Genomic DNA, 16,892 nt, shown 5'->3' on the forward strand with positions numbered 1-16,892 from the left:
AGGGAATCAAATCCTGCAGTGCCGGATGTGTCCCCCTGCTGAAGCCAGTGCATGTCCAGGCCCGTCTGAAGTTTGCCAGAGAGCACATGGATGATACAGCAAAGGAATGGGAGAATGTCATGTGGTCAGATGAAACCAAAATAAAACTTTTTGGTATAAACTCAACTCGTCGTGTTTGGAGATAAAAGAATACCGAGTTGCATCCCAAGAACACCAAACCTACTGTGAAGCATGGGGGTAGAAACATCATGCTTTGGGGCTGTTTTTCTACTAAGGGGACAGGACGATTGATCCGTGTTAAGGAAAGAATGAATGGGGCCATGTATCGTGAGATTTTGAGCCAAAACCTCCTTCCATCAGTGAGAGCTTTGAATGGTTGACCAAATACTTATTTTCCACCATAATTTACAAATAAATTCTTTAAAATTCCTTAAAATGTGAATTCCTAGATTTTTTTTCACATTCTGTCTCTCACAGTTGAAGTGTACCTATGATGAAAATTACAGACCTCTGTTATCATTTTAAGTGGGAGAACTTGCACAATCGGTGGCTGACTAAATACTTTTTTGCCCCACTGTAAGTACCATGTGCTGGAAAGCATTTGCACTAAATATGCAAAAACAGTTGGACATACTGTACAGTATATACAGTATATTAACCCGCTGTCAATATAAAGCGTAGCATTATGACGCAGCCAAACAGATGCCCCTTTTCAACTTGAAACTACTTACGAGTCTTGAACTGAATGAAAATTGGTCAGGTAAAACCTGATTTATGATCAATAATGTTCACCATCATTTTGTCATCGTGTCGTCCTCAGGTTGTTTCTCATTTGCGAAGCGCTTTAAGCTCAGGGAGGTAGATACTTTGAAACGAAAGTAAACAAGCAATTAAATATGACAAGACCTTGCTAATACTGGTGGAAACAAGCTCATAAGCAATCAAATAAATCATTAGTAGCCATGTGTTCGTAGCGGGACTGGTAATGTACAGAGGCCAGCCAGTGAAATGTGTCAAATTGTACCTTGGTAAACTTCACTCTCAAACACCTTAAGATAGGGGTGTAACGGTACACAAAAATTTCGGTTTGGTACGTACCTCGGTTTAGAGGTCACGGTTCGGTTCATTTTCGGTACAGTAAGAAAACCAAATTTGTAAACAAAGGCATAACATACATATACACACAGGGTCAATTGCCAGGGTTAATACATATATAACATAAAATAAAAACTAAATAAGTTAAGGCTCAGAATGGTTTCTTAACAAAACTTTTCTACATATAAAGTTCTTTTTTATGGTTGATTGATTGAGACTTTTATTAGTAGATTGCACAGTACAGTACATATTCCGTACAATTGACCACTAAATGCTAACACCCCAATAAGTTTTTCAACTTGTTTAAGTCGGGGTCCACATTCATCAACACCGCCCGCCGTTTTTTGTAGACATGTTCCATAAATATTGATGTTAAAGATTTCTTTTTTTGTGAAGAAATGTTTAGAATGAAGTTCATGAATCTAGATCAGGGGTGCCCATTACGTTGATTGCGAGCTACCAGTCGACCGCGGGGGGTGTGTCAGTCGATCTCCAGCCAGGCTTTTAAAAAAAATAGACCTAAAAATGAGTGATCATCAATCTTCACCAAGACGTCACTTAAATGACATTCACGGTACCGGAGGGTCTTGTGAGATGACGCTGGCTGCTGCAAGATCATTATTATGAAAATATGACCAAGAGGAAGGCGAGAAACACTTTTTATTTCAACAGACTCTCGCGCCGTACCTTCCGTCAAAACTCTAAAGGCCGACTGCACATTTCCTATCTTCACAATAAAAGCCCTGCTTCATGCTGCCTGCGCTAACTAAATACAGAGTCTCGGAAAACTGGCGTGCACAAGCGATCCCTCAGAAAGCTGGCGTGCACATCACTTGTGCACGCCAGCTTTCCGAGACTCTTATTTTGTTAGCGCAGGCAGCATGAAGCAAGGATTTTATTGTGAAGATAGGAAATGTGCAGTCGGCCTTTAGAGTTTTGACGGAAGGGACGGCGCGAAAGTCTGTTGAAATAAAAAGTGTTTCTCGCCTTCCTCTCTGTCATTTTTTCATAATAATGAACTGGCAGCAGCCAGCGTCATCTCACAAGACCCTCGGGTGCCGTGAATGTCAATCAAGCAAGCTACGGAATTTGCCGCCAATGTTTTTCTTGTAAAGTGTATGGAAGCTGGATGAATTAGATGCCAAAAACCAACCACTTTCATGTGGTATTGTACAGAAAGGACAACTTTTTTTCTCCTCCATTTGAAAATGTGGGTGTTATCATCATTACTGTCTGATTCCAATCAATGCAAGTCATCAGAATCAGGTAATACACCAACTTATATTCTTGTCTTCGTGAAAGAAAGACATCTATATGTGTTACACATGCTTGTATTGTCATTAAACACCATTAACTTGTTAACAAAAATGTCTCTTTCATAAATAAATAAATATAAATTATAAATAGGAATGAGGTAGATCTCCTCGACTTTGTCAATTGAAAAGTAGCTCACTTGCAGAAAAAGTGTGCGCACCCCTGAGCTAGATGGATCTCTATTACAATCCCCAAAGAGGGCACTTTAAGTTGATGATTACTTCTATTTGTATAAATCTTTATTTATAATTGAATCACCTGTTTATTTTTCAACAGGTTTTTAGTTATTCGTATATTTTTCTTTCCAAATAGTTCAAGAAAGACCACTACAAATGAGCAATATTTTGCACTGTTAAACAATTTAATAAATCAGAAACTGATGACATAGTGCTGTATTTTACTTCTTTATCTCTTTTTCAACCAAAAATGCTTTGCTTTGATTAGGGGGTTCTTGAATTAAAAAAATGTTCACAGGGGGTACATCACCGAAAAAAGGTTGAGAACCACTGTGTTATGAGAGTAGCATGTGTGTGGCCCTTTATTAGGTGACGCATGTGACGTCAGTCAGTGTGTGAGCGAGCGAGGTGAGGGAGCCTAGCGCGAGTGCGGCTGGTGTTTTGTTGGATTGGCTGAGTGCAAGACTTCAATAAAGCCACGATTTGCAACTAATAGCTGGACTCTTCATTTACCCTGGAGTCCGGAGCTGTGGAGACCCACTGCCGGGTAGAGTGAAGGGTGTTGCGCGCAAGGGAGACATTATGGGAGCCTGAAGCAGGAAAGGCGCAACACATGTTTGACGTGGTTTTAACATGTTGTCCTAGCCCGGTCGCTGCTAGCATGTACTTGTATGGTACACCTCCGAACCGAACCGAAAACCCCGTACCAAAACGGTTCGATACAAATACACGTACCGTTACACCCCCTACCTTAAGAGCTTGCGCTAAAAATCGAGTTGACAACTCCAGCTTTTGGCTTAGTACCTAGCATGTTCGACTCTTATTTGTAGGGCCCAGATTGACCCTGAGTGGAAGGGAAACAGGGTCTGAACCAGGCGGGTAACAGTGGTTGCGTGACCCAGCTGAGAGGGAGATTTAGCTAGGTGAATGTAACGGAGGACATCCAGTGTGACTGCGCCAAATGTACGTTAGTAAACTTCATTGTCTAACACCTTCGGAGTTTGCACTGGACATGGAGTTGACAACTTGGGCTGCCAGCTCGATCCCTAGGGCTCGATTTTTGACAGGAGCTGAACCAGGCGGGTTACGCCAACAGTGCCACCGAAAGGCCAACACAAGCCTGACTTTTCCAAGTGGATAATTAATTATATTATAATCATCATTCCAGAGGTGGACAAAAATTGTTTTTTTTGTGCAATGGATACAATAATTATTACTGAGGTGTCTGGTCCGACAATGAATTAAATAAATGAAGGTTTTTTTTTTGTACTTAACATTTTTTGCTCTACCGTTTACCCAGAATTGCCTCCATTCTTCAAGAAAGAATTGCAAAATGTGGAGCTGGATGAGGGAGATTCAGTCTCTCTGAGCTGTGAGCTGTCTAAACCTGTAGCCCAAGTGCAATGGAAGAAGAACCGACTGCCTGTGAGGGCCAACAGAACATATGAGATGAAGCAAGATGGCTGCCTCCTGCAACTCAACATTAAAGAGACCAAACCTGAGGACAGTGGAAGCTACACGTGTCAAGCAGGAGGTGCAGAAACCACTGCAAATGTGAGAGTGAAAGGTGAGTATATTTCTCATGTCTTCTTATTCTTCTCTTGCTTCCCTCATGCTGGATGAAATCTTTCCCAGAACTACCAGCATTTTTCAACGAAAACCTAGAGAATGTAAAGGCTGAAGAGGGCGGTACTGCCTGTCTGTGTTGCGAGCTATCAAAGCCAGAAGCCACGGTGCAGTGGAAGAAAAACATGTTGCCTATAAGAGCCGGCAGCAAGTATGAGATGAGGCAGGATGGGTGCTTCCTCCAGCTACGTATTAAGGAGCTTACACCTGAGGACAGTGGTCGTTACACATGTCAAGCAGGAAGTGCTGAGACAACTGCCACTTTGTCAGTAAAAGGTAATGCTTTGTTTTCCTAAAAACCTTACCATTACAGCTCTAGAATGATCCTTTTTGGGGTTTGATCAGACATGGGCAGACTACGACGTACGGCCAATATACAGCCAGTCAAGATTTTTGAATCCGGTCCGTTAAACTCGACACTGTAGCCTGTAGCAATAGACTGCAATGCCATTCCTAAATTACCAATAAATCTTGAACTATCAATCAATCAATCAATGTTTACTTATATAGCCCTGAATCACTAGTGCTGCACAAACCACAACACAAACCACTACGACATCCTCGGTAGGCCCACTTAAGGGCAAGGAAAACTCACACCCAGTGGGACGTCGGTGACAATGATGACTATGAGAACCTTGGAGAGGACGAAAGCAATGGATGTCGAGCGGGTCTAACATGATACCGTGAAAGTTCAATCCATAATGGATCCAACACAGTCGCGAGAGTCCAGTCCAAAGCGGATCCAACACAGCAGCAAGAGTCCCGTTCACAGCTGAACCAGCAGGAAAACATCCCAAGCGGAGGCGGATCAGCAGCGCAGAGATGTCCCCAGCCGATACACAGGCAAGCAGTACATGGCCACCGGATCGGACCGGACCCCCTCCACAAGGGAGAGTGGGACATAGGAGAAAAAGAAAAGAAACGGCAGATCAACTGGTCTAAAAAGGGAGTCTATTTAAAGGCTAGAGTATACAAATGACTTTTAAGGTGAGACTTAAATGCTTCTACTGAGGTGGCATCTCGAACTGTTACCGGGAGGGCATTCCAGAGTACTGGAGCCCGAACGGAAAACGCTCTATAGCCCGCAGACTTTTTTTGGGCTCTAGGAATCACTAACAAGCCGGAGTCCTTTGAAGGCAGATTTCTTGCCGGGACATATGGTACAATACAATCGGCAAGATTGTATTGTACCATCATTACACATTACATCATTACACTGTAAAATAGTTCCTCTGTTTTCTGAAGTGAGAGACCTGGATCATTACGGTAATCGCAACAACAGCGTAACAGAACTTGTGACTTTGATATAATACAGAGCAGAAGCAAGTACAGGAGTTCAAGCACCTCAGAGTCTTGTTCATGATTGAGGGAAGAATAGATCACGAGATCGACAGGCTGATGATCGGTGCGGCGTCAGCAGTAATGCAGACCTTGTATCGATCAGTCTTGGTGAAGAAGGAGCTGAGACCAAAGGCAAAGCTCTCAATTTACCGGTCGATCTATGTTACTATCCTCACCTATGGTCATGAGCTTCTGATTGTGACTTAAAGGAAAAGATCCCGAGTATGAGCGTCCAAATGTAGTTTCCTCTGCCGGTTGGCGAGGCTCTTCCTTAAAGATGGGGTGAGAAGCTCACAGTAAAGCCGCTGCTTCTCCACATCGAGCTATATTAGATTAGATTAGATTAGATGGATTAGATTAGATAGTACTTTATTTATTCCGTCAGGAGAGTTCCTTCAGGAAAATTACAATTTTCAGCACAATCCCATTCAAGATCAGACAAACATTACAGGGAGACAGAACAGGATCGCTGACGGGTCTGAGATGATGTGGTTCTGATCATCTGGTCAGGATGCCCACCGAGTGCCGCCGTGGGGAGGTGTTTAGGGCACGTCCGACCACAGGAGGAAGGCCACAGGAAAAACACAGGACTTTTAAGCTTAGGTTGCTCCCCTCGCGACCCAACCTCGGATAGTCAGAATTGATTGATTGATTGATACTTTTATTAGTAGATTGCACAGTTCAGTACATATTCCGTACAATTAACCACTAAACGGCAACACCCGAATAAGTTTTTCAACTTGTTTAAGTTGGGGTCCAGAAGAAGATGGATGGATGGACAGAGTGGGGGTTTGTCTACAGAGCAAAACGAGAGAGCGAGACGGAGAAGGACAGAGTAGAAAACTTTCTACGAAATAGATAAAGCTGCAGAAAAGTGATATTTGATCAAACTTTTGGTTTTGCCGTGTTGTTTGTCACAGTTTCAGTTTTTTGTTGAAAAGTAAACCAGCTGTTAACATACGGCATAGCTCGGTTGGTAGAGTGGCCGTGCCAGCAACTTGAGGGTTGTAGGTTCGATTCCCGCTTGTGCCATCCTAGTTACTGCCGTTGTGTCCTTGGGCAAGACACTTTACCCACCTGCTCCCAGTGCCACCCACACTGGTTTAAATGTAACTTAGATATTGGGTTTCACTATGTAAAGCGCTTTGAGTCACTTGAGAAAAGCGCTATATAAATATAATTCACTTCACACACTTCACTTGATGGTTAATATATTACAGAACATACTTTATAACGTGAATCCCTAATCCTTTATTCATATACAGTACATTTGAGGATCGTATTAAGTATAATCCTGTACATTTCAATTTTCCCTTTTGAGTTTGTCCATCATCATACCAAACTTGACCACTTTCAGCATGCAAATGATGCAAAAAGTAGTCATAAAAGGGAACCAACAGAAATGGTACAGTAGCTCGCATTACAGTTTTACACCTATAATACAATAAATAATTATTAAAGTGTAATTAAAAATGGTAGATGGTCCAGTACGTTAGGAACATGAATGTACTTATGTCGTGCCTTTTTAGTGCATTTTTTGTTTTTTACATCACCTCTGTTCTACATGGTAGTGTGCTGGGGGGGCAGTACATCTAAGAAGGACAGCTCCAGACTTGAGAAACTGATCAGGCGGGCCGGTTCTACAATGGGAATGAAACTGGACTCACTGGCGACGGTGGCAGAGAAGAGGAGTGTTGACAAACTAGTGAGCATCCTGGATGATGCCAGTCACCCTCTGCATAGTGTTATCAGTAGCCAGAGGAGCCTGTTCAGTTCTAGACTGCTTCATCCCAAGTGCAGGACTAATAGACTCGAAAACTCCTTTGTCCCACACGCCATTAGACTGTACAACTCCTCTCTGGGGCGGGGGGCACTAGGATGACAGGAGATGCAAAACAATAACAGTGCAATACGTTTTCATAACATGGTCACAACTGCCTACTTTGTCTTGTTATATTCTTATTTTACTGTTATAATTTTATTCCCATTGTTGCTTTTTATTTTTTATTCTTATCGTAATATTTCTCTATTTTTTTCCATTTAAACCCCCATTATTTAATTTTTTTTAATTGATCTCAACTCTGTACACTGCTGCTGGAACTTTAATTTTCCTGAAGGAATTCTCCTGAAGGAATCAATAACGTACTATCCATCTTAATATCATTTTTGTTGAATTCCTCTAGAACTGCCTCCATTCTTTGTGACAAACATGCAAAATACTGAGATGGAAGAGGAAAGTTCAGTCTCTCTGAGCTGTGAGTTGTCTAAACCTGGACTGTCAGTCCAATGGAAGAAGAATGGGCTGCCACTGAGGGCCAACAGGAAGTATGAGATGAAACAAGATGGCTGTCATCACCATCTCAACATCAGTGAGCTAAAACTCGAGGACAGTGGCATGTACACATGTCAAGCAGGAAATGCAGAGACAAATGCAACTGTGTCCGTAAGAGGTACATATTTATTTTTTAACTGCTTTGTGAAATGTTTGTTATTGTATGCAAAAATGAAACAATTGTGTGTTTCTGTCCATTGCAATCATTTATATACATGTATATATTATGTTTCCAATGCATCTACAGAGCTTCCAATGTCATTCAACGCTGACTTAGAAAATAGAGAGATGGAGGAAGGAGATACAGCCATCTTGAGCTGTGAGTTGTCTAAACCTGGAGAGTCAGTGCAATGGAAGAAAAACAGACTGCCCCTGAGGGCCAACTGGAAGTACGAAATGAAACAAGACGGTTGCTTCCTTCAGCTCAAAATTAATGACCTCAAACTAGAAGACAGTGGACGCTACACATGTCAAGCAGGAAGTGCAGAGACTGTAGCCACTTTGGAAGTAAAAGGTGTGTATATTTTTAGTTTTGAACATCTTGATTCTCATTGCATCGCCTATTATTGGTATAGAAATGTAAATATCTTGTGTTGAATTCCCGCAGAGTTGCCTCTATTGTTTGTGACTGATTTACAAAGTACGGAGATGGAGGTCGGGGGTTCTGTCTCTCTGAGATGTGAGCTGTCCAAACCTGGAGTGTCAGTGCGATGGAAGATGAACAAATTGCCTTTGAGGGCAAACAAGAAGTATGAGATGAAACAAGATGGCTGCTTCCTTCAGCTTAACATTAATGATCTCAAACCAGAAGACAGTGGAAGCTACACTTGTCAAGCAGGAAGCGCAGAGACCGTGGCCACTTTGTCAGTGAAAGGTGTGTGTATTTGGAGTTTTTTGCATCTGATTCTCAGTGTTTCATTTACTGTTGTTATAGTAATGTAACTATATTGTGTCGAATTTCCAGAGCTGCCTCCATCGTTTGTGACTGACTTAGAAAGTATGGAGATAGAGGAAGGAGGTTCTGTCTCTCTGAGATGTGAGCTGTCTAAACCTGGAGTGTCAGTGCAATGGAAGAAGAACAGACTGCCTTTGAGGGCAAACAAAAAGTATGAGATGAAACAAGATGGCTGCCTTATTCATCTCAACATTAATGACCTCAAACCAGAAGACAGTGGAAGCTACACTTGTCAAGCAGGAAGTGTGGAGACCGTGGCCACTTTGTCAGTTAAAGGTGTGTGTATTTGGAGTTTTGTTTGTCTAATTGTCACTGCTTCATCATGGGTTGTCTTGTGTTGAATTTCCAGAGCTGCCTCCATTGTTTGTGACAGACTTAGAAAGTATGGAGATGGAGGAAGGAGGTTCTGTCTCTCTGAAATGTGAACTGTCTAAACCGGGAGTGTCAGTGCAATGGAAGAAAAACAGACTGCCCCTGAGGGCAAACAAAAAGTATGAGATGAAACAAGATGGCTGCGTCCTTCAGCTCAACATAACTGACCTAAAACCAGAAGACAGTGGAAGCTACACTTGTCAAGCAGGGAGTGCGGAGACCATGGCAACTTTGTCAGTGAAAGGTTTGTGTATTTTTAGTATAGTTTATTCTGTTCTCACTGTATCACCTATTATTTTCATCATAATGTTATTATCTTGTGTTTAATCTCCGCAGAGCTACCTCCATTGTTTGTGACTGATTTACAAAGTATGGAGGTGGAGGAAGGAGGTTCTGTCTCTCTGAGATGTGAGCTGTCTAAACCTGGAGTGTCAGTGCAATGGAAGAAGAACAGACTGCCTTTGAGGGCCAACAAAAAGCATGAGATGAAACAAGATGGCTGCCTCATTCAGCTCAACATTAATGACCTCAAACCAGAAGACAGTGGAAGCTATACTTGTCAAGCAGGAAGTGTGGAGACCGTGGCCACTTTGTCAGTGAAAGGTGTGTGTATTTGGAGTTTTGTTTGTCTAATTGTCACTGCTTCATCATGGGTTGTCTTGTGTTGAATTTCCAGAGCTGCTTCCATCATTTGTGACAGACTTAGAAAGTATGGAGATAGAGGAAGGAGGTTCTGTCTCTCTGAGATGTGAGCTGTCCAAACCTGGAGTGTCAGTGCAATGGAAGAAAAACAGACTGCCTTTGAGGGCAAACAAAAAGTATGAGATGAAACAAGATGGCTGCCTCATTCAGCTCAACATTAATGACCTCAAAACTGAAGACAGTGGAAGCTATACTTGTCAAGCAGGAAGTGTGGAGACTGCGGCCACTTTGTCAGTGAAAGGTGTGTCTATTTGGAATTTAGTTCATCTAATTCTCTCTGCATCATCTAATATTGTTATAGAAATGTAATTGTCTTGTGTTGAATTTCCAGAGCTGCCTCCATCGTTTGTGACAGACTTAGAAAGTATGGAGATAGAGGAAGGAGGTTCTGTCTCTCTAAGATGTGAGCTGTCCAAACCTGGGGTGTCAGTGCAATGGAAGAAGAACAGACTGCCTTTGAGGGCCAACAGGAAGTACGAAATAAAACAAGATGGCTGCGTCCTTCAGCTCAACATAACTGACCTAAAACCAGAAGACAGTGGAAGCTACACTTGTCAAGCAGGGAGTGTGGAGACCATGGCCACTTTGTCAGTGAAAGGTTTGTGTATTTTTAGTATAGTTTATTCTGTTCTCACTGTATCACCTATTATTTTCATCATAATGTTATTATCTTGTGTTTAATCTCCGCAGAGCTACCTCCATTGTTTGTGACTGATTTACAAAGTATGGAGGTGGAGGAAGGAGGTTCTGTCTCTCTGAGATGTGAGCTGTCTAAACCTGGAGTGTCAGTGCAATGGAAGAAGAACAGACTGCCTTTGAGGGCCAACAAAAAGTATGAGATGAAACAAGATGGCTGCCTCATTCAGCTCAACATTAATGACCTCAAAACAGAAGACAGTGGAAGCTACACTTGTCAAGCAGGAAGTGTGGAGACCGTGGCCACTTTGTCAGTGAAAGGTGTGTGTATTTGGAGTTTTGTTTGTGTAATTGTCACTGCTTCATCATGGGTTGTCTTGTGTTGAATTTCCAGAGCTGCTTCCATCATTTGTGACAGACTTAGAAAGTATGGAGATAGAGGAAGGAGGTTCTGTCTCTCTGAGATGTGAGCTGTCTAAACCTGGAGTGTCAGTGCAATGGAAGAAGAACAGACTGCCTTTGAGGGCCAACAAAAAGCATGAGATGAAACAAGATGGCTGCCTCATTCAGCTCAACATTAATGACCTCAAACCAGAAGACAGTGGAAGCTACACTTGTCAAGCAGGAAGTGTGGAGACCGTGGCCACTTTGTCAGTGAAAGGTGTGTGTATTTGGAGTTTTGTTTGTCTAATTGTCACTGCTTCATCATGGGTTGTCTTGTGTTGAATTTCCAGAGCTGCTTCCATCATTTGTGACAGACTTAGAAAGTATGGAGATAGAGGAAGGAGGTTCTGTCTCTCTGAGATGTGAGCTGTCCAAACCTGGAGTGTCAGTGCAATGGAAGAAAAACAGACTGCCTTTGAGGGCAAACAAAAAGTATGAGATGAAACAAGATGGCTGCCTCATTCAGCTCAACATTAATGACCTCAAAACTGAAGACAGTGGAAGCTATACTTGTCAAGCAGGAAGTGTGGAGACTGCGGCCACTTTGTCAGTGAAAGGTGTGTCTATTTGGAATTTAGTTCATCTAATTCTCTCTGCATCATCTAATATTGTTATAGAAATGTAATTGTCTTGTGTTGAATTTCCAGAGCTGCCTCCATCGTTTGTGACAGACTTAGAAAGTATGGAGATAGAGGAAGGAGGTTCTGTCTCTCTAAGATGTGAGCTGTCCAAACCTGGGGTGTCAGTGCAATGGAAGAAGAACAGACTGCCTTTGAGGGCAAACAAGAAATATGAGATGAAACAAGATGGCTGCCTCCTTCAGCTCAACATTAATGACATTAAAACAGAAGACAGTGGAAGCTATACTTGTCAAGCAGGAAGTGTGGAGACTGTGGCCACTTTGTCAGTGAAAGGTGTGTGTACTTTAGTTTGGGGACCTCTGATTCTTAATGTATCACTAGATATTGCCATCGTTACTTAATTATCTTGTGTTGAATTCCCCCAGAGCTGCCTCCATCGTTTGTGACAAACTTACAAAGTATAGAGATCGAGGAAGGACGTTTGGTTTCTCTAAGATGTGAGCTGTCCAAACCTGGAGTGTCAGTGCAATGGAAGAAGAACAAACTGCCTCTCAGGGCCAACAAGAAGTATGAGATGAAAAAAGATGGCTGCTTCCTTCAGCTCAACATTACTGACCTCAAACCAGAAGACAGTGGAAGCTACACTTGTCAAGCAGGAATTGCGGAGACCGTGGCCAGTTTGTTAGTGAAAGGTGTGTGTATTTTTTTATTTTGGTACTGCTGATTCTCACCACATCACTTCATTTTGCCATCATAATGTTATTGTCTTGTGTTGAATTCCCCCAGAGCTTCCTCCATCGTTTGTGACAAACCTGGAAAGTATGGAGGCGGAGGAAGGAGGTTCTGTCTCTCTGAGCTGTGAGTTGTCTAAACCCGGAGTGTCAGTGCAATGGAAGAAGAACAGACTGCCTCTGAGGGCCAACAGGAAGTATGAGATGAAACAATCTGGCTGCCTCCTTCAACTCAACATTATTGACATCAAACCTGAAGACAGTGGAAGCTACACTTGTCAAGCAGGGAGTACAGAAACTACGGCCGCTGTTTCTGTGAAAGGTGTGTGCATACAATACAATGCAACACTAGCATTATATTTTGTAAAAAAAAGTTGGGGCACCCCTGACCTAATCCATTTATCGTGACACTTAAATGGTTTTCTGATTTGTGTGTATTCATGTAGAGCTTCCTCCGTTGTTCAAGACAAAACTACAAAGTATAAAGGCAGAAGAGGGAGCTACAGCCATCTTATGCTGTGAGTTGTCTAAACCTGCAGTGTCAGTGCAGTGGAGGAAGAACACAATACCTCTAAAACCAAACAAGAAGTATGAGATGAAGCAGGATGGCTGCAACCTTCAGCTTCATATTAAGGAGATCCATCCTGAAGACAGCGGAAGCTATGCATGTCAAGCAGGAAGTGCAGAGACCACTGGAACTGTATCTGTAAAAGGTTAGTGAAATAAATGATCAGCAACAATGTTACTGTTAATTATACCTAAACCTTTTTTTTTGTCAAACTCGCCAGTCCCACCTAAGACCACCTCGCCAAATGAAGAACCTCCTACAAAAATGCCACGACGAAGGGGCAGTGCCTCGACCCCTACACCTGAGAATGGCGTAGATGTTCAGCCGGTTCCTCCAGAGCCCAGGAAGAGGTCATTGCGAAAAGCGTCAGTCACAGTGTTAGAGCAAGATATAGAACCTGTATTTAAAAACAAACAGCCTGCACTGGTCTTTCAAGGACAGAAGGAAATCCAGAATGTAAAATCTGCAGACAGAGACTTTGAAATTGCTCAGAATGAAAAACAGCAGGAGGATAAAAGTTACTGGGATGAAAAGGTTTACAAAAGACCAGATGCATTACCTGAAAAGGAGAAAGACGTTGAAAAAGTTGACCTGAAGGAAAAAGAAACTGGAAAGCCGCAAGTGGAAATTAGTCCCCCAGGCAAGATTGTTGGAGACAACGTTGAAAATCAGGGGAAACAGCCATTTGAATATCTGGACAGAGGCCGAAAAGAGCAAGTGGAACCTTTTAAAGAGGCCAGTGAAATTCATCCAGAGACAGTGTTGTGGAAGAGAGTCGAGGATGACAAAAAGACAGGGAAACCGCACATTGGGAACAAAATAACATCGGAACAAGAAACCAAGTCAATTGAGGAAAGTGAAGAGGATTTGAAACCACTGGTGAGGTCAAAAGAAAAGGTTAGTGGAAGAGAACCTCTTGAATATGTTAACAAGGAAACAGAGAAGCTCTGTTTAACGCCATTAAAAACTGCAATCAATGTTTCTCAGGAAGAAGATAAACAGAGAGACTATGTGAAACAACTAGAGACCACCGATAGAGTAGAGGAGATAAGAGTTCTGTCGCAAAATCAGGATAGCCGTTCCGTAGAAATACTAAACAAAACTCAAGATACAAATGCTGGATTTGGTCCTCCAAAGCCACCAGTGAGATCAAAAAGCAAAACAAGGACAGGAATAGAGAAACAGCAATCAAGAGACACCGAGACAGATCAAGATGAGCAACTCTCAAGGAGTATGCTGACAACAACAGAAGATCAGCCACTAAAGCAACCAGCTAGGCCATTAAAAGAAGATAACTCAAGACTGGAACAAGGTCAGTCAGCACCGCCAGATGCTGAAATGGCTGAAAAACAGAAAACGCCTGAGAAGTCTATGGTCACCAAACAGCTGATCAAACATCCGGTAAAACCCATGAGAAAAGAACCCAAAGCTGACAAAGAAATGGATAAGGTATCACTGGTAGAAAACGATGAAAATCAAGTAGTGAAAATGACAGACGACATTCCTCTCCTCTATATTTCTGAAGATGAAACTTTCTCTGAAGCGTTGACAGATATCCCAGACAGCTACAGCAACGTCCAACCTTCTTGCTCTCCTGACCAAACATCAACCCAGCCCTACATCTTTCCTCCTGTTGTGGTTCTCCAGAAAACAGTCAAGGGTGCTTCACCAGAGACGTACACCAGCGCTAAAGATGAACTACAAATAAAAGAAACCGCAGCCAAAGATTTGTGTCCAGTCTTAAAAGAGGTCTTTAAAAACCAGTGTCCAGATGTTGGTGGTACCCTCAGTCTAATGTGTACGGTAGAAGGACAATATGACACAGCGCGCTGGCTCAAAGACGGCCAACAAATCAGTAGTGATAAGCGTCACCAAATCGAAGCCACAGAGGACGGTGTATGCTCTCTTGTAATCACCGAACTGTCCCTCACAGACAGTGGAATCTACACATGTGAGGTGGTCAATAAATATGGAGTGACATCCCACAATAGTAACATGACGGTGGTTCAACCCCAGCAGCCTGCTCCAACAGTTCAAAGGCCTGTGCACCCAACATTTTCCGCCATTACTCCTCTGCAACCGGCACCGCCAAAGCCTGAGGATGAAACCCACATTCAAGATCAGTTTTCGACCTCAGCTACTGATGCCGATAACTATGTGGAGAATGTTGATGTCTCTTTGTGGGAGGCCTACAACCTGACTGAGCAAGACAACCAGATGAGCCTACAAGAGAAAAGAGCATCCTCCCTCATCACCAGCAGCTCCAGTATGTAACGCAGTTGCATTTTATTCCGAACATACTTTCCGGAGACCTAATTCAAGCTCTTTTATTCCAGTGTCAAGTCCATCCGATTATGAGACGGCTCCAGATGTGATGGAACCTATAGAAATCTCTATTAAGACCACCCCACCCAGGTAAGAAATAAGAGAGGATTCAGTTTGGTTTTATTGTCATAAACACTGTCTATTTATTTGGTAACATTATCCCAGAGAGCTTCCTCAAGCAACAGACCAAATACCTCCAAAGTATGTGGATGAAGATTCCCAACCACTTAAAGACTTACTAAAGGTCAAAGGTGAGCAATACTGAAGAGTACTTTTTTTTTATCTTCCAACCATTTGTGGTGTCAATACCTCATTTTATGTTTTGTTTATATATGTTGATGCTATTTTGTGTCTGCTATTGATAGGAGCCCACGAAAGCCGAATGAGAACGCAATCTCCTAAACACATTAGAACCCACACACCGCTAGCTAGCACGGTGTCTGGTTCCGAATCTGAAGGGGAAGAAGATCAACACGAGGTTTGGGGTTTGGATTTTTAATATGGATTGGTGAATCTGTCATGTTAGAAAAACCGTAACTGAGTAGACAGAGTGCTATGATCTTGCGAAAAAGCCTTTAGCCTTTTTGTTGCAGAACTATTTGAGTGTGAATCAGGGTTTGCGGTCTTTTAAGGAGGAGAAACCTATTTTCGGCTTACCTGTGAGTGCTTTGGGATGATGAAGGGGCTTACAGTAGCATCTGCTGTTCATTGGGGACAGTAACTGCTGAGCAACAGAAGTCAAAGTCTCCAAACACCAGTACAGTGCCCAATAACAGAAGAAACAGATGGCAGTGACTTTTTAACAAAAAGTCACTAATACCCCCTTTCCACTGCACCAGTTCCGGTGCAGAGCCGGTTTAGAGTAGAATTTCAGAACTTTCATTTTCCATTGCCACGGCACCAGAAGTTGTTACCCGCTTCAGATGTTTTCTTTGGTTCAAATCCAGTCCCAAAACGGACCTGGATCAGCTTGCCAAACTACATAATGAGGTAAACACAGGTGATTGTCGCACCGCAGCACAAAGCTAATTTTTTGTGTGAATAAAATAGAAAACCTCACCAAATCCTGGGCGCCCAAGTAGATCTACTGGTTATTTTCCATTTGGACACTCCTGAAAGTGTACATTTGAAAGAAATACAAGAATGCAGCAAACTTTGGAAAGTTTTCGGGTGAGATTTGCCCCTTCGACCAAATCAACTACTAAGTAAATATGTTAAAAGGAATATCGAAACCATAACACCTTGGGAAGAAGTGGCAGTATTTGAAGATTAATTCTAGCTGCAAAACCAGCAGCAAAACTTCAGCATGTTTGCATCAGTTATTGTTGTGAAAGAATATGTCGAAGTTTGCACGCTAATTTCCTATTATTTACCGATCGGAGGCGGAACCATTTTTACGTAATGACACAGCTCAAGAGGGCGATAGAAAATTAAAGTGGTGTAGAACTACTTTGTGGGCCACACTGGTTCAACTCCGACTCCGTACTTCATCAACTCCAGCACCAAAGTTCACTGCAGTGGAAATGGGTATTAAAAGGATTGGAAAAGTCTCCAGATCCCCTCGGAACAAGGGGATGAAACTTGAAACAAACAAGATCAAGATCGCTGATTCGCTCATTTCTCTGTCAGTCAAAAAGGGGAGACGGATCATCCATTCATCATTCATAAGCCAAGTGTAAAAGCCAGCCCACTGC

The 16,892-nt window shown here is 42.5% G+C and overlaps 1 protein-coding gene and 1 long non-coding RNA gene across 7 annotated transcripts in view; one reads left to right on the forward strand and one right to left on the reverse strand.

Annotated features, from left to right (window-relative positions):
- Positions 1-16,892, forward strand: part of obscna (obscurin, cytoskeletal calmodulin and titin-interacting RhoGEF a) — a 171,852-nt gene that overhangs the window by 63,266 nt on the left and 91,694 nt on the right. For 3 of the 6 annotated variants that reach the window (XM_061883080.1, XM_061883082.1, XM_061883081.1), the window contains exons 32-52: positions 3,886-4,152; positions 4,221-4,487; positions 7,736-8,002; positions 8,132-8,398; positions 8,492-8,758; positions 8,849-9,115; positions 9,189-9,455; positions 9,548-9,814; positions 9,888-10,154; positions 10,245-10,511; positions 10,604-10,870; positions 10,944-11,210; positions 11,284-11,550; positions 11,641-11,907; positions 12,000-12,266; positions 12,361-12,627; positions 12,752-13,018; positions 13,094-15,139; positions 15,210-15,288; positions 15,364-15,449; positions 15,564-15,676. In XM_061883080.1, coding sequence (XP_061739064.1) covers positions 3,886-4,152; positions 4,221-4,487; positions 7,736-8,002; positions 8,132-8,398; positions 8,492-8,758; positions 8,849-9,115; positions 9,189-9,455; positions 9,548-9,814; positions 9,888-10,154; positions 10,245-10,511; positions 10,604-10,870; positions 10,944-11,210; positions 11,284-11,550; positions 11,641-11,907; positions 12,000-12,266; positions 12,361-12,627; positions 12,752-13,018; positions 13,094-15,139; positions 15,210-15,288; positions 15,364-15,449; positions 15,564-15,676 — 6,863 coding nt within the window. The remainder of the gene's footprint in view (positions 1-3,885; positions 4,153-4,220; positions 4,488-7,735; positions 8,003-8,131; positions 8,399-8,491; positions 8,759-8,848; positions 9,116-9,188; positions 9,456-9,547; positions 9,815-9,887; positions 10,155-10,244; positions 10,512-10,603; positions 10,871-10,943; positions 11,211-11,283; positions 11,551-11,640; positions 11,908-11,999; positions 12,267-12,360; positions 12,628-12,751; positions 13,019-13,093; positions 15,140-15,209; positions 15,289-15,363; positions 15,450-15,563; positions 15,677-16,892) is intronic. The other 3 variants (XM_061883083.1, XM_061883086.1, XM_061883085.1) reach the window with 3 other exon arrangements.
- LOC133540468 (uncharacterized) overlaps positions 1-16,892 on the reverse strand; it is an 83,529-nt gene that overhangs the window by 49,002 nt on the left and 17,635 nt on the right. The window lies entirely within an intron of this gene.

This window comes from Nerophis ophidion, linkage group LG22 (assembly GCF_033978795.1).
Source record: "Nerophis ophidion isolate RoL-2023_Sa linkage group LG22, RoL_Noph_v1.0, whole genome shotgun sequence".
Lineage (NCBI taxonomy): Eukaryota > Metazoa > Chordata > Actinopteri > Syngnathiformes > Syngnathidae > Nerophis > Nerophis ophidion.